Genomic DNA, 22,974 nt, shown 5'->3' with positions numbered 1-22,974 from the left:
AGAAACAAGGTCAAACGATTTTGAAGAACACCGTTGGTATTGTGTAAAGCTTCCTATGATGGTGGAGACTATGTCAAGGGTGGCCAAGCTAGCTTGGCCAGTGGCAACACTGGACTGCTGGTGACAGTCTGACTAGTTAGCTGGACGGGACGACTGGTCTGCTGATTAGCGGGTCGCCCCAACTAACCAAAAGCAGACAATGGAACACAGACACAGCACTACATGTAAGGTGACAGGTATTTACACAACAAGCAACAAACACAAAACACTATTCCCAATATAGCTGCTGCTGCTGTCTTCCTGCTTCCTTGATAGCTTGATAATATTTAATTAATTAATTAAGATTGTCAACAAAGTATTGATGTGCATACTACCAGGTGTTTGTACTCATCCCAAGTCTTTTTGTAATTGCATATTGCCATGCCGTTGGAAATTGCTTTATGTTCCAGGTGTTAATGCATTCCTTTAAGATTGTTTTTAAAAATTTCTATTTTTTCTTTATTCAGGCTGTAGAGAATGAGTGCCCTTCATTAATAATTTTTACATTTCTCCTAAATTACCAAAGTTCCTTGTAAATTTGCAATTGCTGCCAACGCCATGTTTTCTTTTCTTTTTCTTACATCATGTTGATGTTCTTTAACTCTGGTTTTTAAATTTTTCCAAGTTACCCCAACATAAGCCATTTTTAAGATAAGCTCTTCATTAACTATTAGGATTCTGTATTTGCCTGCTTTAGTTTTTTCTGGAAGTGTTTTACAATAAATTAAATTTAATATAAAATTAGATATAAAATATATTTCAATATAAAATAAATTTATATCGATATTTAGTATTCGATATAAATTAGGAATCCATGTAGTTCCTGTTGTTTGGAAAGCTCCTCCATTATATGCCTGATCTCCTTTTGGTATGCAAACTTTGTACTAATTATCTCATTCGTTTTCTTTTTAGTGGTACTGATCTTGTTATAACAATTAATCAGACCCATAAACCATTTGTTAGAATATCCCAATTGGGAATTTTAATTTATTGTAAAAATTTGTTAACTATATTCTTGTTTTTCATGATGTTAATTCCATTAAAAAAATTTTTGAAGAAATGTTGATGTTAAGTTATTCCGAATTCAAACACTATTTATCTGATGAGGGCTCATCAGTAAAGCTGAAAAATGTTTAGTAAAGTGATTTAACTACCTCGGTGTTAAGGTGTGTTTGTATTTAGTTGAAAATAGGAGTTGGGTTATAATGGATTGCTGTTTATTTTATAAAAATGCTACAAAAATATATTATTTAGTTAATTTCAGGAAAATTTCTTATACAAAAACAATATTTCTATTAGCAAGGATTTTTTATGAGAATTGGTAAAGAAATTTATAATTTTTTCACACAAAATAACATTTTATGTTTATTCTCACATTGTTAAAAATTAAAATAGTACACCTATGGAGCAATATAATATAATTTTTCAAAAAATAAAAGAGATAACAATAGTTCATTACTGATTTATAATCATTTCTTTCTACAAATAATGCAATAATGTATCATTTCAAATAAAATAATAATTTGTTGTTACGCTTTATTAAAACAGTATATACAGTGATTATTGAAAGCTTCAAGAACTGAATTTCAAGTTAATAAAAATAACATTTATTCTACTATAATTAAATGTCCCCACACCACAATAGAAACCTTAAAATGCAGTATTTTCAAATGTTTTTGATCATCTTTTATCAACCTTCTACAGGATAAAATGGTGAATGAATGACTGTTTTTGCTTGAATGAACAGAACATAAACATATTTCTAGCAAATATAATTTAAATATTATGATTTTTGAACAAATCATTCAGAACGAGATTCAACGATCATTCAATGAAATAAATTACAGGAGCTAGAGTACATCAAAACATTTGACCATCAATTTGGTTTCAAGTCATGCATCATAATGTTTATGATTAAAAGATACAGGAATTTATAAGATACCGATTAAGGATAGTTGGCTATGCATGATTTATATTATATCACAAAGAGGTCACTGAGCACAAAGGTTAAAAGAGCACAAAGACAATTTTTATAAGGTTACATCAGTCACTGTCCCACAATTAAAATGCAAAATAAATCGATTAAATGTGTAAACCAAGTCAACTATTTAGGAGTAACAATAGACAACAAACTTTTCTGGAATGAACACCTAGAAACAATTAAGAAAAAAGCGGGTAACTTATTTCAAGAAATAGCGAAAGTAGCACGTAAAGAATGGAGTATAGGTGGAAGGGCTTTAACACATATTTATAAAGGTTCTGTAATCCCAATTGTTACATATGCTGCCCAAATTTGGGGGAAGAGGATGGAGTTGACACACATGAAACAGAAAATAAATAGCCTACAAAGAAAAATGCTATTAAGAATTACTGGAGCATACTGTACTACATCCCACGATTCACTCTGTGTACTGGCGGGCCTAATGCTTCTGGATTTGGAAATTCGACAGCATAGTGACACAAGAAATATATTAAAAGAAAACAAAACTCATAATGATTTATTGAAAAAAGAGGACAAGCTAGAAGCAGATATGAAACAATACCAAAAATTATTAAGATATGAATGGAAGAAAATACATATAAAGAAATACAACTATCGGGATAAATACAGAATCTATACGGATGGATCAAGATCCTCAGAAGGAGTGGGAGCATCGTATGTTTATTACTATAGAAACAGGGAACAGTATCATAAAAAAATCAAGTTAGATAAAAGATGCACAAATTATCAAGCAGAATTGGTAGCAATAGATCATGCAATTAACTGGATAAGTCAAAGGAAGAAAAATATAAACATTACTATTTGCACAGACAGCCAGGCTGTATTAAAAGCTCTTAATGATGGTAACAATAAAAGTGAACTAATAGATAATATAAGACGAAATATTGTGAAAAGTGATAATATGCTAGTGTTCAGCTGGGTCAAAGCCCATTTTGGAGACCAAGGAAATGAAAGAGCAGACAGTCTTGCTAAAGAGGCTAGTTATCTAAAAACAAAGGAATCATACAGAAAAATATCTACAAAATATATAAAAACTGAAATCAAAAATAGATACATATTACAGTGGCAACAACGGTGGGAAATAACTACAAAAGGAAGGGAACTCTTTGAATACATACCAGATATTAACCAGAGGTTAAATAACAAACATCTACAAATTGGACACAAATTCACAAGATTCGTGACAGGTCATGGAGATTTTGCGAAATATCATTATAGATTTAATCATCGAGATGATGAAAACTGCGAGATTTGTGGGGTAAGTGAAACACCCACACACATCTTATTTGACTGTATGCAATATGAAAAAGTAAGAAACGAGTTAAAATTAGTTTGTAACAAAGAAGGTTACGATTGGCCTATTAGGAAAAGTAGCCTTATAAATAATGTTAACATATATTATTATTTCAATGAATTTATAAAAACTTGTTATAAAAACAGAACATAAAAATTTCTGTCATAGTTCATTGTTAAATTAATGACATCAAATACTCTACTCAACAAAAATATAATTAATGTAAAAAATAGAATTGTCGGGTATTAATGTATTGCGGCTACGACCGCGACTATGTAATCTTAACTACCTGCAAAGCATATGCGAAGCAGGTTAATTAAAAGAGGAGTACCTCAAGCCAGTAGCATTTAATGCTACAGGTCAGAGGGAGTGCTCCACTAAATGTAATGTAGTCACTGCCCTAGCAGTGTATTTAATGTTCAATCTTAATTCCGTTGCAATCAATTGGACCAAGCCCGAATTATCCAAAACATGCAGAGTACACAACACATTGAATATATGAAGGCATTGCACATTTATAAATTGATATCCATAGGACAATCCATTAATTACAAAGACTATAACACATTATTGACAGCTTGGAAAGTGACAAATAAATAAAGCTTGGAAAGCATTCCTAGATCTAGGCTCCAAATGATGCTTGGGTAAAGGTATGGAAGCATACAGAGAAATTACCAAGCATACATTTACCTATTTTGAATTTTATTTCTGTTTTTATTATTGCAGGTATTTATTTTATGTTTGTTCTTATCTTTTAGTTCAGTGGTTCTCAACCTTTTTTGTTGATGTACCCCATTAGCCCATTAGTTGTTTCTCAAGTACCCCTCATATTTTTGTATGTAAATTTTATAATTACTGCATTAGATGTATACAGTCTTTATAACTGAGCACCATAAAAAATCTCTAACTATAACTAAAGGCGAATTACTTATTTTACATAAATAATAATAAATTTAATCAAATACATACATTTATTATTATTTAATAAGTATATTATATAAAATCACAGAAGTCATTTCAATACATGCATAAATTACATTTCCTAAAAATAAGCAATTATAATAAAAAAAAAATTTAAATTATCCTACAATAATTTCTAACACAATTTAATGGGATATTTGTTGCGATAAGGCTGATAAAAAATGATCAAAAGCATTTAAAAATTAAAAATATTACTACATTTTAAGGTTTCTATCATAGTATGGTTATTTAATGCAGGTATTCAAAGAATTATATGCAATTAGTCATTTACATAACTTAAAACAAATTCATTTATTTAAAAAATATTACATTTTTTCACTCACTATTAATTATATTCAATAGAGGTATAACTTGTTATAACATAAATAAATAAACCTACTGCTCATAGAAAGAAATTCTCAATTATTACAATTCTTTATTACCCATAAAATACTTTGTTTTGTTTTGTACAAAGAACAAAAGAGTTTGTTCTTTAAATTGTCAACAATACTTAAATTCTTATAATATGCAACCTTCTCATGATCTGTAACATATTTTTTATTTATATGTAATTTTGTTTTATATTATTTTTTTTTCCCCCAAACAGTTGTTTGTTATATGTATATTTTTTCTTTTATTGCTTTTAAGGGACTTTTTTATTATTATTTTTTTAATTTGGGGAGGAAATCAACTGTCCAGTGGCACTTCCTATTCTATATGTAAAATAAATAATGGCAGATTAAAGTCTTTATATTCTCATTATGTCAAGGAAGTGATTTATATCAATAATTGTACAATACTTGGCTAAGAATCTAAAAAGAAATAGAGAATGGAACAATCTAGTACCAGAATATTTGAGATTGACAATTCACAAATCATAGATTTTTTTTGGAAAAGTATTTCAAACAAAAAGGAGTTCCATTTTATCTATAATAGGCTTTTATCAAAATAGGCTTATCTATAATGGGAGATTTAACAAAATTTACCAAAAAACCTATAATCAAAGAATTTCAAAAATACATAAAGGCATTTGACGATATATGGATGATATTGTAATTAGAAACATCTTATGAAACCCAATACATTACAATAAAGCTATATCAACTGCCATATAATATCAGCAATAATAATTATGAATTACTGATTAATTTGATCCTAGAGGGAGAAGGGGGCGTTAGGTGCCATCTTGTATTAAATTTAACAAGTAAAACGGCAAGGCTGTATTTGGGACAAGACTTTGTCTTGGAGACTCACTACTAAGCGGGATCACTTCAACATTCACAGCGGGTCTTGTTCTCATTCTCCAATCTTCTTTGGTATCTCTGGTTTTGATTGTGATTTGCTGGCCACAACCACAAGGTCATCCACAATGCATTTTTAGTGAAATTAACCTATCCAATGTCGAAATTTCTCTCCAGTGTATGTCACTCCGGGATGAATTTTTGTCAATGCCTAATTTCTCATTTTTGAAAAAAAAAAATCATGGCTATTGTATCATCCAAAATTTTTTATTTTGCACAAACAAAATAAATACAGTTGATCCCCCTATAATGCAGTAGATACATTCCACTTTATAAGAATTTCACGTTGTAGGAATCCTTAATTACATGAGCCATTCACAGCCCGTCACGTATGCAGTTTACGGACTACGGCTGTTTGAAAGATTTTCTTCCATAAAATTAATCGATTCTAAACTAATTTGACTCAACATTTCCAAAATACGTATAATTTTTGGGAATAATCCGTATAAACTATACTATAAACAAAGAATTGTAGGATTACTTACCGAGTGTGCACTGTTCGAAGACACCATTGCTTAAGCTTGTTTTCGTTGCGGAGCGGCGCACCAAACAGCGGGCAAGTTTTCTGATAAGTTATTTTTCTGCGAAAAATTCGTTGAACTTTGGAGACATCATTAATAGAAATAATTTTTATGGCTGTTGAATAAGAAATGTTTTTTTCACAAGAAATGTATAAAATTACGGTACTGTATTAGACTTACAGTACCTAATTTATATACAGTACAGATGATGGTAAATTCAACTTACCCGCCTAAACTCTCTGTAGCGTGTAAGTAGTTCAGATGCTCGTCCACTATTGGTCCAGATTCGACCAATCCTGTCACGACACAAGTCGGCGATGACATTTTACCACATTTTATGAGTCTCTTTTAACATCTTTATATGAATACGGTCACAATTTTTTCGGCACGATATACGAATCTGTATTATATGAACCTGCATTACAGGGGGGTCGACTGTATATTAATAAATGTAAAACAAAAAAAATTATATTTAGGAAGTTAGTTTTAATATGAAAATAATATGAAATTATAATGAATAGTGCCATCTAGTTTCAAAAATGCTCAATGTTCTCATTTCTGACTTCCCAACAAGCAACGCGTGTGCAAATCTCTCACTAGTGCCTGTTTATAGAAAGAGTGTTGCCATTTTATATCTTATTTTGACTCAGTTCTCAATCTCCTGAGTACTACAGATCTGGTTTTTTATGCATGCATGATTTGGGCACCTAATTGCAACTCCTGACATGTACTTCTTCATACCTCTAAGCTGGTAAGGCGTGACTGCACCGTGATTTTATAAACAAGACATAGTCTTGTTAATAATTGTAATTTAATTAAATAATTTTAGAATAAACCTAAAGAAAAAAATTGGCTCGGAGCAGGACTCAAACCTACAACTCCCACTTCCCATGAGGATGCATTGCCAATTACACTACTGGACCTCAGGTTTGATTTTATTTTCCAGTATTTACATAGAAGACAGTAACTTTACTTAAAATTAATCAGTAATACATAATTATTATTGCCGATTTATAGTTTGATATTATACAGCTATTGATGTAGCTTTATTGTGATGTATCAGGTTTTTGTAAGATGTTTATATTTGTAGATATATGCCTTGCCAGTATGCGATAGCCGGCTGAGTGCTTTGTGTGGGCATTTACAGGACGAGGAGCAGTTGGCACTGTAATAATTGACGATGATTATATCATAAAGTTAAATATACTGGAAGAGAAGATTGGACTAGAGGTCTGGGTAATGTAATTGGCAATGGAACCACGGGGCAGATAATAGTTGCAGATTTGAGTCCTGCTCTGGGTCAATTCTTTTCTTCCAGTTTAATCTAAAATTATTTACTTAAATTATAATTATTAAATTTAATATGAGATGGTGCTTAATGCCTCCCTCTAGGGTCAAATTAATCAGTAATTCATAATTATTATTGTCAATTTATAGCCCAATATTATACAGCAGTTGATGTAGCTTTATTGATATTGTAATTGTCTAAAATACAGAGGTGAAATCATTACAGTTTATAAATAAAATAAACCAAAATAAAATTGTTAGATAAATGATCATGGGGTAGATAAAGATTTCGAAAATCATTTAGAATGTTAAAACATTCATATTGGTGAATTAGATCTAGAGAGAGAATTTTTTTGATAAAAACTTTGTTTAAATGGTTAGGTTAGTTTGCAAAGAACTAAAATCATTTATGTAATGTGTTTATTTTATTATTAATAATTTGTAAAAATCAGGGCCGGATCATCGCATAGACAAATGAGACAAATGTCTAGGGCCCGGATTTTAGAAGGGCCCGGTCAAACTGTCTATTTTGAAAAGATTTGTAAATAAGATAGTTTACTTTTCTGTTGGACAACTGTATATAATAAACAAATAAACAAAGATATATTGCTTTTTATATGGTTATTGTGAATTCTAAAATCTAAAGAAAATATGTTTTTATGTTCTTATGTGGGAGGGGGCCCGGTAAGAAGAAAATGTCTAGGGCCCCAAAGTGGGTTAATCTGGCCCTGGTAAAAATACATTATATTTAGTCTCTTTTTCATTTATTCTTGCTTTTGTAGTCAATTCTGAAGATGCTGAACCTTTCAAAAGATCTAAATCAATAGAAATGATCAGTTGTTTTCAGAATTGAGCCATTTTTTTAGTTTATTAATTAATTAGTTTGTTCTGAAGATAGTGTTCTAGTTAGCAACTTCCTATGGTTAAAGTCAAAATAAATAAATAGAAACACTTACTGACTAAATGAAAAATCAGAGATAAAATGTTAAGATAATCGAATTTTAAAATTACTGTTTATATCATTTGCTTTTTGTTCTTTAAATTGTCTGATTGAGTTGTATTTTCTTGTTCTTGTTATTTACTAAATTTAGAAAGAGAAATTATAATGGAAGAAACTTTTGAAATTGCTAATTCTTTACGTTTGAAGACTGCATCACCCATTGTTTTTTTGGCATTGGGAATAGTAGCCGATTTAAAGAGAGAGTATTCAGATGCTATTGACTTATATAAATCATGTAAGTAGTAATAATATTTTTAAAAGTTTATTTTCTTTTAGTGAATGTTTTTTTAAATTTTATATTGCAGTAAAGATCAAATTTTAATCATTATTGATAATATTAGAAATAATTATTGACAACTTGTGAGTTATCCAATTACAAATCATTTTAATTGCAAAATTTAATTAGTTAATGTATTGTTTGGCTAATTTATAAGTAATTGGTAGAGAATATGAAAGTATGCTGCTAAATAGTAAAATATAATTTGTTAGAGTTTAGTAAATTTCTTAATTTTGAAATTATAAATTTGTTGCATTTATATATAGTGGTACCTTGTACTTTGAACAGTTCTAATTTCAAATATTCCAAAGTTTGAGTGCTAAATTCAAGAGAAATTCAGTCTAGAGTTTAGATGATGCTCCTACATTTAAACTGCACATGCAATGAAAAAAATGTGCTTGTTGCATGAACATCATCTGTTGTGTGCCCAAGTTGTCTCCTGCTCTCACTGTGAAAGCATCTCTTACATTGCACTCATGTGTTTTCAAGACTTTTTTGCTTTATTTTTGGTGTGTTTAGTTTTATATATACAGATAGCCCTCATACAACACAGTTTTGAGAATTGAAGACATCCCCATACAAAACATCACAATTTCTAAGTGCTTACTTGAAAAAATATATATATATATATAAAATAACAGTGCAAACACTGTTATTTTATATATATATTTTTTTCAAGTGAGCAAGTGTGTTATCTCATATTTTCTCATGGAGTTTAGAATATTGAAATTTTCAATGTTTGTGCCTTTCACCTGGTTTTTTTTAATACAAATTGATTGTACAGTTTTTATTCTTCTTTGTCCTAGCTTCTTATTTTAGTATGAGGGCTAGCTGGGGATACAGAGTACTTTTACTCGTGTACCACTTAATTGGCAACTATTCTCTTGAATAGCCCTCTGTTTGTCTAACAAGGATGGTTTTTCTATTCAAAGAAAATCAAGGGTAGAGGACTTTAACTAATAAGTTCATTTACAGCTTGAATATTAATTTAAAGCAGAATCAGATGATTGCGTAATCACCCTTTTCCTTGTGTCAGGATTTCCGACACCAGTTAATCAATTATTTTATACACAGATTAACACGTGTTATCCCTAAACTCATGAATATCTAACATTAGTATTAAAGAAGCCATATTTATATAACAAATCAAAATATTTAATGGATTCAAAATATGAAATTATACAAAAGAATGAATCTAAACCTAATCTTAATTCTAATTCTTAACCTAAGATTATCTCTAAACCTAACGTGTGAGAGAGTTCACATCAATCTATCTCTGATCATATTACCTTCTTCTTTAGGTCTTTTGTATCTTTTTCTATATCCGAGGATCTTCTTCCTTTCTTGATTATTTCTCTTCTAATATTTTCTTTGGAAAGTCCTTTTAAATCTTCTCTTGTATACTTTGAATGTAGTACTCTTTCATAAGACGAGATCGTATGACAACCTTTCTTCGATGGACTGCCTCTATTGTATGGCGAGCTTCTTGCGTGGCAATACCTATCTTCGACGGACTGCCTTTGTCGTATGTCAGACTTCTTGCATGGCAATACCTCATTTTGACGGACTGCCTTGAATGGGGGAAAAACGTCCCTTTTATTTGCTCTCCAGTAATGTGTGCAAAAACTCGACTCATCATGAGTTGGCCTGGGAAAGGAAATCAACTTCCTTTCAAAATCGGATGCTTTTCTGTTTTTTTTAGAAACTTCATTGAAGTTGAAAAATATTAATTTCTCTTAATTTTCTAATCTTTTCTTCAACTTGTTATTTTGATTAAAATGACCCTCCCCTAAATTTCCATCTTCTCATATTAGCTTTCCTATAAATCAGGTGTTGCTGCTGTTAGTGATAGTGCTATAAATGAACTTAAAAATTGTCACTGTGCTTTATTTTATAGATTAAATTAAAAATTACTACATCAGAAGATTAATTTATTAAAGATAGGCAAATACACGCAAATGAAACTATCAGATTTTATGAAAAATGTAGAGAAAAAGCAAGATGTTTCTGATAATTGAGTTCGGTTTGATGGGAAAGCTTGGAAGATGATGATATTTTGCCAAAAAAAAAATCCTCGTTTAATAGTGTTTAGCAGTAAAGAAAAAATTAATAATAATGTGCAATAGATAGTTTTGATTGTGATTTAGTTAATTATTGAATTATTTAATAAATATATTTCTTTAATAAAAATTGAAGACAAAAACTGCCCAGAAAGGGATCACCATTTATTCTTTGTGTTTCAAGACTATACACTTCTTTGGTGACTGACCTTTCTTTGTAGGCTGCTTGTTGCCAGAAAATTACAGTCTTTTTAAAAACACAGACACATCCAATTAAAATTATAAAAATTTCTGAAAAAGGAACTGGTGACATACAATTTGTTTTGCTTACATCCATCTATGTCCATGCTAACAGCCTTTTTCAGAAAATTTTTATAATTTTAATTGGATGTGTTTGTGTTTTTTAAAAAGACTCTTTGTAATTTTCCAGTGACAAGCAGCCTACAAAAAAGGTCAGCTGCCGAAGAAGTGTATAGTCTTGGAACATAAAGAATATATGGTGATCCCTTTTTTGGGCAGTTTTTGTCTTCAATTTTTATTAAACAATAATTCTCCATTGGATGAAAAATTACGAAATATATTTCTCTTAATTACAAAAAAGAATAGTATAATTTTGCAAACTTTTGGAACCTAAAGCTCTATGTTTCATACTAGTCTTTTGTTTTGTACAGCATGGATTCGCATAACACAACACTTTTTTGGAACCTAACTACCATGTTATATGGGGATACTTGTATGTATAAAACTAACATTCTTATATACAGGATGATTCTAAATATATGTGAAAAATTTCAGGGACTGATTCTTTAAATAATTTTAATCATAAAAGTGTATATGAACATATGTTCAAAACAGCTTAGTTGTAATAACTGTTGAAAATGACTACTGCCAACTGTAACACAGGATCCTATCCTCCTTCACATTGATTGCTGTTTGTTCACAAATACCAGAGGTGTGTTGAATTATTTCACAGGATACAACAATGTAATTCTGTAATTTGTCAACATTTTCAATGGTTATTGTGTAAGGTCAGGAACAGATTAATTCACTTTCCATTATTTCTGATGGGAAAAACTGATGTGGACCTCAAATGATTTGGAGTTTTAATGGCCTTTCAAAACAAATTAGATTTGAAGTACAAGGCACCACTATCCTGGATATATTGATAAAAATATTCATTACTATTCATTTCATAAAATTTGTAGGTTTGAGTGCAAATGAAAAGTGCATAAGTGGATACTTTTTATTAACTAGAACATTTTTAAAGATTTACAAATATTCTGAAGCTAAATCAGCTGCTTTGACAGGTATAAAGTTTTATTATTGTATTTATGTATTTGAGAAAATGCTTATTTTGTTTATATATTTTAAATTAAGTGCTTCAAAAATACAGTTTCATTAAATTTCAGACATAATTTTACTGAATTATTAGGCAAAAATATACATGATATATATTATATATATATATATATCATGTATATTTTAATTACATGATAATTACATGTACATTTTAATTACATTTTAAAATCCAACATTTTTAATGCTAAATGATTGCAGTAACAAATTACTTAAAATTTAATTATTAATAGTAGTCTAAAAGTAGCTCATTGCATATTATGGCAATCATTTGGCATATATGTGATATAACACATTTGGACATTTTTATTTATTTCTAAAAAACTTTACATGCAAGAATTACTTCAAGTCATCTTTAAAGTTATAAGATAGTTACAAAATCTATGTAATATTTCTTGTACCAATGAGGAATATATCACAATATTAAATTTAAAAAAATTTGTATTTGTCAATTATAATACAATCTTCTTTTTAAAATATTTGAATCTCTGTTATAAACAATTCTGTATGCTCAAATCTTGCACCAGTTAATAACAGATTCAATGCATCTTATTTTTTCTTATTGATATTTCAGTTTGACCAAAGAACAAAACATATAAAATAAGAGTACAGGTATCTCTTGATTAATGCAGTTAATTAATCCGTCAATTCTACTGCATATATCAAAATCATGTTAATCAAAATATGGTATCTATGTTAAGTAAAGACAGCTGGTAAAGCTGCATAAATTAAAATTTTTGCCATGTATATAAAAAGATTGCTTCAGACTAAAAGGTGTTAAAGAGAAATAAAAGGAATATTTTAATCTTGAAAGCGCTTTCAACGTAAATATATATGTTGTCCTCAGGCAATTCAAAATCTTTTCGATTCTGAATTGCCTGAGGACAACATATATATTTACGTTGAAAGCGCTTTCAAGATTAAAATATTCCTTTTATTTCTTTTTAATGCCTCCTAGTCTGAAATTTCTAATTGAATTAACACAACTGTTGGCATGACATCCAATCTAAGTATTTAATATTAAAAAGATTGTTGCAATTAATTTCATACATTAATCAAGTCCTGCATTAAGCAAGGGATATTTGTAGTTTTGATGGAAAACCTTCTATCTGAAAACTTTTGTTAGGTAATATTAAGAAAATTAGAAAGATCTATCACAAATGTATTTTATTACTTATTACAATCATGAATTTTTGTATTTTTTATTACTCCATATAAAACATTTTTCTGTTTACTTTTGTGTATTTTGGGATTAAAATATTTCTTTCTATAGTACAGTTGAACTTGGTTCAACTGCACTATAGAAAGAAACAGTTGAACAGAAAGTTCAAGAGGAATGCAAAATAATTCAAATTATCCAACATTTGAATTAACCAATTTCATTGATAATTATTAAGTAATACAGAAATAGTATATTTATTTTGTTGTTGCATTTTCTTATTAAGATAAACACTGAGCAAAAACCTAAAGGGAAACTTGTCTAGACTTCAAAAAGTGAAAAGTGATTGTGAATTTTGAGCAATTAATCATTTATAAGCAAGAGATAAAAATCATCAGTAAAAACAAAACATTTCAGACATTGTTTTTAATCTCTGTTACATATTTGTTACAAACATGAAAGATTTGTCAAAAAGAAAATCATGTGGGATGAGAAAAATGTTTAAAAGGTGTGAATTACAAGAATATCATGTTAATTTTCACATGTACTCTGTTGTGTTATGATTTCATAATCATCTTAAAAACCACTAGAAACATTGATAACAAACAAAGGGCTCAGATTAGTGGAAAATTTTTTTGCTAGTTGAAAAGTTTGACAGTTTTTAACTTCTGAGAGATTTGTGAAATGATAATATTGACCAGAAACAACATCACGTATGATGTGTTATTCACTCTGTTTTTCTTTTTTTGCCAGCAATTTGCTCTCAGTTTGAATTATTCCTGTTGAAGTTTAGTAAATAAAACACAATTATAGTATTGTATTTTATTTGAAAAAGTTTGTAACTTTCATTTGTTTCTTTTTTGGTTGTTTTACACAATATACAAATTTTTCAAGTTCACCCAGTGAATGGAAGAAGTTATTCATAACATTAGTTTGAGCTTCTACAAATCATCATGTTTTTCTAGCACATCCACAGCTTCTGAAGTCATTGGTATAGGGATGGATTTTGCATCAATAGGATCATTTTCATCTTCTTCATCAGAAGATTCTGTAACTTTGTTCCTCATCTCTTCAACAATTTCTGTATCCGTAAGTTGTCCACATTTATATAGGAGTCATAAGTGATGCCAACTGTTCCCACTGTCAGTAACCCACTGTTCTGGAACTGGCATCACTACAGGTTTTTTTCTAATGATTTCAGAATTATGATTATGGCTAAAGCTTGCTTTATTAAAACAATTTGTGATTGTTTGTGACGTGATTTGTTTCCAAGCTTTGCTTATCATTCAAGCTGCATCAAGATCAATTTTCATTTGTGTATTGGAATCTATGTTTTCTGAGATATTCCAAATCACTTGATGTTACAAATGCTTGAGATTTTCAATAACACGATCCATTTGTTGCACAAAGGAAGTCATATTAGGTGGAAAATATGCAATTTTAATGCACTTTGGCTGATGAATGTTATGGCAGGCAGTGCAATTATCAATAAACATTAAAACTCTCCTATTAGTACTGTAAAATTTTTTATCTTGTGCTAAAGATATTTCTGAAACAATTCACTAGTCATCCAAGCCTTCTTGTTGGATTCATGCTGTACCGGTAAATTTTTTACTAATTTAAAACACCTTAGTTTTGCAGATTTTCTGATCATTAACATTGATAATTTTTTAGAGCCATCCATGTTTGTTCCTACTAAAATCATTATTTTTTTTTTTGCTGTTTTTGCCAATACTACATCAATCACCCTTAATTAAAGAGGAATGTTTTGTCTGGCATACACTTGAAAAAAGACCTGTTTTATCCCATTAAAAATATTTTTTGGTTCATAATCGGGAAGAAGATTGTGTAATGCACTAATCCATTCATCAGCCTTTTCATTAGTATCTACCTATGCATGTTCATCACAAATCTTTCTAAATTTTAAGTTATTTCTAACATTAAAACCATTAAACCAACCTGAGCTTGCTTTAAAATCAGCAATTCCTATTTTCTTGGCAAACTCTTCTGCTTTGGTACATATCAGTGAGCCACTTAAAGGTACCTTATGTTTTTGCAATTGTTGAAATCACTTTTAAATGTATTCATCAATTGCAGGATACTTGGCTCCTCTCGTATGTTTTCTGCTTGCATCATCATGTTTATTTCAACAGTCTACGATTTTAGTTTTATCCTTTAGGAAAGTCAATAAAATGTTTGGGGGTATGCCAAATTCTTTGGCAATATTACGCTTTCTTTTTATTCCTTTTTCTACTTTGTTAATTACCTCAACTTTTTTTCCAAAGATAAAGAATTATTGTGTGATCCATGCTTCGACACGATACTATACAGTAAAGAAATGCAATTAAACTACAATAAAGTAAACTACCACTATTCCAAAATATGGTACAATAAAGGAACAGAACAGTAGGCCTACAGTAAGTACTGTATTACACTAAACGATTAAAGATGAATCACTAGCACTTGAAACCTAGCACATGACATAATGCGGTGGGAATTTCGAACATTCAAGAAATGTTAAATGCATTAAATGTTTAACAATAGGACACCTACTGCTTTTTATTCATTGTACTATATATAGCTTATCAGTAAACCACAAATTAAGACACAAAAGGAGGAAGGACAACTGCAGGGGGTAGGCAAGAATTTCAAGGAAACAGATATTCTGCAATGGTAAAATTTTAGTAATTTTCAAAATATAAAGCTAATTCCACTTCAAATTATTTAAATTAAACAGATAATTTTAAGATTACATGTAATAGGATACTCAAGGGGAATTTGTAAAATTTGAATCAATCAAGTTAGACTGTATGGCATTTAAACTAAAATTGCAAATTTAATATGCCTTGATGAGAGCTTATTGAAACAATAAACTAATTGTGGTGTAACAGTAAAGGAGTTTATATACATGAATTGATAGGAGAAAAGAGTTTCAATAAATTTCATCACAAGATCATGATTAATAGATTCTCAATGACAATATTATTATTATTATTAAATTATTAATAAATTAACTGGTATATTTACTGTAGAAAATCCATCTTTAATTTTCCATATTTATTTTGTGTGAACAAGTACTTTCAGTTCTTGATTGAATGTAATTTTTAATAATAATTCATTTACTAAATCATTAGTATTTGAAAGAAATATTTTGTAGTTAATTTATTATTTATTATTATAGTGTCATATTTCATATTTGAGTAAAAGTTTTTGTTAATAAAGGGTTGAAATTGGAACTATCATCTAAATCTTCAGTTACAGTGAACATTAGAAACATGTTGCATTTATACTTAGCAGAAGCTCTAGCTGGACAGCATATTTGGAAACAAGCTCTTCAGTTTTTAGATAAGGTAATAATTTAATTGGCTAATTTTTGTGATGTGAAAGAAGTATTCATTTGAAATTATTGTGTAATAAGGCAATGGCGAAATTAGGAAGGACCCAAAAATGCCTCGAATCATTATGCAAGATCTATTTAAAAATGAATGAAATTGATAAAGCTAAAGAGGTGAGAATATCAAACTGTTATTTTGTTTTTGATTTGTATATTAAGTGGAATTAATAATTTTTTGTCTATTATGAGAACATGTTCTTAAGAAATGCTACAATTTTGAGTCAATAAAAGTAAAAGAAATTTGAAAGTGCTAATGTTTTCGATACTTTTTTTCTACTGAATTGGTATTACTAGAAAAATTAATTAGTTAAACAAATGCTGAAGTTTGCAAGAAGCTATAAAATATCTTTTTCATTAAACAATTTAATACAAACAAATTTAAACATCCTTACAAAATCCGATACATTACATCACATCAACAACTGTCGTATGACATCGGGCTAAATAACGACAATTTGGCAATTTAATAAAAAATATTTTCTGGCTTCTTGAAAACTTGAGTGTTTAAATAATCAATTTACTCATGTGGAACTGTCACATCCCCAAACTCATTGACATTACTAAATTGAAATTATTAAATGTTAAAATAATTTAATTTCTAATAGAATTTTATGATTGGATTAGAATTAATACAAATAATAATATGAAATACAACTATTTCGTCATATTTTGTGTATGTACTGTATATTAGTTGCGTGTGTGTGTGTAGTATACCAGATGAAAGCGATAGCTGGCTGATTACTATGGAGGATAGCCATGGATGCTTAAGTTGTTCCATGACATGTATGGTTATATCTAAAGTAATAGTTCTGGAAGGAAAGATCACTCAGAGCTGCTGGTATTGTAAATGGCAATGCATTTGTATATTAAGTGGGAGTTGCAGGTTTAAGTCCCATTTCAGGCTGATTCTTTTCTTTCAGAAAATTGTAAAAAGTAATAAAATGAGTCAAAGTTTACAAATACTGCCTCATTATACATTAAATTATTAGTGGAATAAAATCCTATATCATTGTGCCTTTCCAGCTTCATATGTTTTTGTTTTTATGATAAAATATTTAAAGTACTTTCAAGAAGGGGTTATTAGGAAAACTGCCACCCAAAACTATTGCCTAGCTATCTTTTATCACCATTCAGCCCTGGTCAATGGCCCCAGTACTGTGGCATTGTGGACTGATATCTAGAGATATGCTGGGACACTTCCGAGCAGAACTGGACTATCGTGTTGACATCTATCATGTTGTTATTGTTGTTGTATGATATTTTAGGTATGAGTAAATTGGCTTTACTTTTGCACCATTTTGTTTGAATAACCCTGTATTGTAATAAAGTAAGTAATGTAAGTATAGTAATAAAAGAATTTTTTATTTTTTTGATATTTATATTAATAAGTAATCTTTTATAGTTATGTGCAGAATTAAGAACAAATGGAGAATGTTTGCAGACACTTCAGTTAGATGCAGCCATTCACATTTTTGAAAATGATTATAAAGAAGCTGAACATAAGTAAATTCATATTATTAATACTTTGTTTATTAAGCAGTTTAATTTTAACAGCATTAAATTTTATAGCATTTTCTAGTTGTATAATTCAAATTCTATTATTTATTATCTATGAACTAATTATGTGATGATTTGTAAATAGTTATTAATTATTCATAAAATATGAGGTTTTTTAGAAAAAAGCTTATTATTTTATAATGAAAATAAATAATTAACATATAAAGTGTGCTTCATACATAAAATATTTTTATTGTACATTATATAGATGTATAACAACAAAAACATCAATCAATTCTATTGGATATGTTAAATGAACTGCTGGATTATTTATTTCTAACTGTTAAATTAGCCTCATTTTGACCCAATAAATAATCTGGCAGTTTGGCATACTATTATAAAGATTATTTAAAAATAATAAAAATGTCATGCTCTGTCCATAAAACATTTCAGATATGAAAATCTCTTCAGTAACTGTACTAGCATTAACTATAACACAACCTTTTTGCTTATACAGTTAATGTTTATTTTTCTAACGTTTTCATTCTTCCTAATTGATTTTCTCCAGTAATATCTGAATTTACAATTTATAATGAACAAAGACAATTATTCCAGAACAGTTTTTAAAATTCACATTTTAGAACAAGATAAATTTTGAGAATGCACAAGCTGGTTCTTAAAAATTATACAAGAAATCCTTGTTAATTTGAACTCGGATAGTTTGAAATCCCATTAGTTTATAACTGTACTATTTGTCCAGGCTGGAGTATAGAGATTTACACATTAAAGAATTCTGTTAGTTCGAAATATGGCTACTTCAAAATTTGAAGTGAAAATTCCGTCCAAACTGTGATATGCATATGTTAACTCATCCATTTATATCGAAATGCCTCCATACTATAAGAGATCAATAGATCAAAAATAACTATAATTTGGTCAATATGGCTTCACTTTTACAGCAACACATTTTCAGATATCAACTTACTCATGGACTACCCTTTATTCTCTTCTCACAAAATACAGCTGTGTTTTGAGATTGCAAGATTGAGCTACAAGTAGTGGATTGAGATATTTGTAGGGCTCTAGGCTAGTACATTTGGGCAACTTACTACTTTTTAGGCCACTTTAAAAATAATGTGGGCTACAGTTTGAGAAATTTTGCTTTACTTTTTATAAAACCTATCTGGTAACCTATACTTTATTTATATTATTAATTATTAATGAAAATAGCATTCTGTATTCCTTGCTGTATTCCACTTGTTTAATAAATTACATTAGTTACATGGCATTTGCATATTGTATAGCAATATGTAAATCTTGGATAATTCGAAACTCGATAATTTCAAGTTGAGATTATTTTGTCTTTTAAATTTTGGACTAATGAGGATTTCCTGTATATACATAAAAAATGGAACAACATTAATAATATATATTAATATTGTTTCACTAATAATATAACATAATAATATATTTACTTTTCATGATATTATAATGTTATATTTCAAATAACATTCAAATATTGCTTATGGATATTTTTTTTGAGGGGAGTCATTTTCTGTTCATTTTGAAAATAAGTAGCAATTTTGTTAAATCGATACAAAATTAAAGAAATTGATACGTATAACCCAAGTTTTATATAAATTTATTTATTCAAATATAAAATTTAATGTCGATAAATTAATTTTANGACGGCACTTTTTAGGGGGCGGCAAAATTTCACAATAAATAAGAATATCTTGTAAGAATTTGAATCGTTTTATTTCATATCTTTGTCCACCTACGATTCGGACCGATCGAAATAAGCACGGAATAGTGTTACCATCCAGACAGTCCGGGAATCGACTAACCATGCATTACCTGGCAACCTTTTTTTTTTCGCTTGTACGAATTATACACCTTTTATACACCTCCAATATCCAATAGAGCTAAGTCACTTGCATTACTCCTATCCAAGTCTCCGTATTCACTAACTGTAACTGATTTAGAACCAGCAAGCACTGCACATTATTCTTCGCATTGCAAAATGACATTCCGTCAGGATCTTCTGTTCGAACAAACCTCACCTGCCGTGCGGGTCAGCGATTTTAAAAAGGTAGCAACATTAGCACGGAATTTTTTATTACTTATTCTGTGATGAAACTGAATTTTAGTCTTTTAAATTGAGATACCTAAATAAGGGGGACGAAATTTTCCTCTGCCCCAGGCGGCTGACACCCATGCTATGCCACTGGATAATTTATTTAAAAATTTTAGTTACAGTTACGATCTCTAGATTGCACCACAGTCAAATTTTTAATACTGTTGATAACTGCACTATTAATTACCTCAGTACAACTACCTTTGCTTTGGTCAAATTTTAAATTTTGTATAGCATGTACATTTTACAAGCTTGCACAAAGTAATTTATAAATATTCAATATAGTTCCCAATATACACAAATACAGCGTGTAGGTGAGACAAGATGTAATGAACAGCACTAAACAGCATTTCTGTTGGTATGGTTGAAACATGATGCTGGTTAGTCTTTCAGCATGGTCAATGAAATTTAGTCATCTCAGTAATTCTGTAATGTCATGTAATCCTGTAACAAAAAGTCACAAAGTTGTAAGGTTTAGTGATACAGCAATACAGAATGTCTGATTGTGTGAACAGAGTTTAGGAAAATTAAAGCAATTCTGGAATAACTATAGTATTCAATACAAGAAATAATAATAATATGGCAATAGCCGAAAAAATGTTGAAATAAAATGGCTTAGCTAAGAAGCCATTTATTGCAACATTTTTGCAGACATTTATTAAGAAAATTTGAAAAGATGCAGGAAAACTGTGTTTTAAAAGTGAAATTGGAACATTAGTTACTTCATTTCTGTTCAGTTCAATCATTTGTTATATTACTGTCTACTTACATTATTGTGTGTTTACAGTAGGAAAAGTTTGTCTCACTTATCAAACCACGGTTTTGATTTTTACATAAAACCAAAACAGAGCTTTAAAAGGAAACAAAAAAGAAAATCTGTTTTTATTTCAAAAAACTCTTTTTAAATATAAATACAGAAAACCTACTGGTGTTCCAATTAAGACTATCAAATGGTAAAGCAGAGTTTGTCTTATAACGAGTCTGTTTTAATCAAGATAGAAAGTTCAGTTGGTTAAAGAAATTTTTATTTGCTTTGTATTTCCAGAATAATCCTGAAATGTATAGAAGGTTTTCTGCATTTATATTACATTAAAAAGTTTACAGTGTATAAAAAAAGTATAAATATAATATTTATATTATATTAAGCCTGCCATAGTGAATTAGTTTCTCAATTATTGTATAAAACTTTTTTTTGATACTAATGGTTAAAATTTCATGTCAGTTTGAATTAAAATGAAATATTCACTTTTTCACCTGCAGGAAAAATTTGCAAATTAATAAACTGCATTTAAAATTTTTTACTGAATTGACTCAATTAAATAGCTAAATAGAAGTTATATCATAATTTTATACACATTATTTTTTTCATTTTTTATATTTTTTTATAGATTTACTATACAGGGTTTTCAAAAGTAACATATGAAATGTTGCTTTATCGTAAAGCATACATAAGAAAGGAAATCAGGATATCCTATGAGATTTAAGATGTCAATTGCAAAACAGTANTTTTATACACATTATTTTTTTCATTTTTTATATTTTTTTATAGATTTACTATACAGGGTTTTCAAAAGTAACATATGAAATGTTGCTTTATCGTAAAGCATACATAAGAAAGGAAATCAGGATATCCTATGAGATTTAAGATGTCAATTGCAAAACAGTAATGACATTAGCAAACATCTGGCTTTAAAGCATGTTCAAGCTTTAAAGCCAGATGATCTGATATGCATGTAATGTTAAATGTTTATGTAGAACATCATGTACTGTCCATCGTGGGACATGCAGTTTTTAAGTTGCTTCGCAAACCAGTATTGTTGGGCTTCACTAAAACATGGTTTTGATGTTGGTGACTGTCGGATTTGAGCTTCAAGGTCTACTGACAACTTCTGTTTCTGTTCACTACTAATCTCTAAAAAGATTTTCATCCAACTTTTGATAGAGTTTATATATGGTGGATCTTTTTGTATATGGTTCAATACTTTTGCTTCACAGTTTTCAGTGATTTTGACTCTGACACTTAAATAACATTTGCCATTTTCTTTTCAAATGCTTCTATCTGCAGCAACAATAGTGGTCTGTTTTTGAGATGCAAAGAAAAAACTTAAAAGGTTTTGCTGACAGTTACTGAAAATTACATGTTAATCTGATTTCCTTAAATACATAATACTTTTCATAAACCATTGCTTCTTTTCAGAAACCCTGTAGAATCTGATCATTATCCATAAATGAACTAAATTACACAATTATTACACTTCAAAATTAGAACTATTGGTTGCTTTTTATCTAGATAATTTATTATTTATAAGTTTTGTTGTAAGATTATTAATGTAGTATTCTTAGATTGCAGAAAGCGATTGGTTTAAAATACGAAGGTTCCACACTCTATTTATTGGGACTTTTATACTGGAATACATCAAGAACTAAAGAATCTTTTGACTATTTTATGAAGGTGATAATATTAGAAAGAGAAAATTATATAATTTAACATTTAATATCAATATTTAAAAAAGTAAATTTATTTTTGAAAAATATCATATAGATAAATTATTTTTATAAGCTGAGATATTTTAAATAGTACAGTGTTGTTTTAACTATAGTGGATTTTAAATACTTTCATATATAAGTTAATATTTCTAAAATATAAACTATAATTAAGTTTAGCAAGTCATATTTATGATGATATGAAA

The 22,974-nt window shown here is 29.1% G+C and overlaps 1 protein-coding gene across 1 annotated transcript in view; it reads left to right on the top strand.

Annotated features, from left to right (window-relative positions):
* The window catches only part of LOC111614468 (tetratricopeptide repeat protein 37-like), a 56,768-nt gene extending 33,996 nt beyond the window's left edge, over positions 1 to 22,772 (top strand). The window contains exons 8-13 of the mRNA XM_023355849.1: positions 8,496 to 8,639; positions 11,947 to 12,048; positions 16,479 to 16,606; positions 16,675 to 16,764; positions 18,053 to 18,153; positions 22,628 to 22,772. Coding sequence (XP_023211617.1) covers positions 8,496 to 8,639; positions 11,947 to 12,048; positions 16,479 to 16,606; positions 16,675 to 16,764; positions 18,053 to 18,153; positions 22,628 to 22,772 — 710 coding nt within the window. The remainder of the gene's footprint in view (positions 1 to 8,495; positions 8,640 to 11,946; positions 12,049 to 16,478; positions 16,607 to 16,674; positions 16,765 to 18,052; positions 18,154 to 22,627) is intronic.
* The last annotated feature ends 202 nt before the right edge of the window (positions 22,773 to 22,974 follow it).

The sequence above is a fragment of the Centruroides sculpturatus genome, unplaced genomic scaffold (genome assembly GCF_000671375.1).
Source record: "Centruroides sculpturatus isolate CEXI.00-Female unplaced genomic scaffold, Cexi_2.0 scaffold1934, whole genome shotgun sequence".
Taxonomy (NCBI): domain Eukaryota; kingdom Metazoa; phylum Arthropoda; class Arachnida; order Scorpiones; family Buthidae; genus Centruroides; species Centruroides sculpturatus.
Note: the sequence above shows the minus strand (reverse complement) of the source record. Positions and strands in the feature narration are given on the sequence as shown.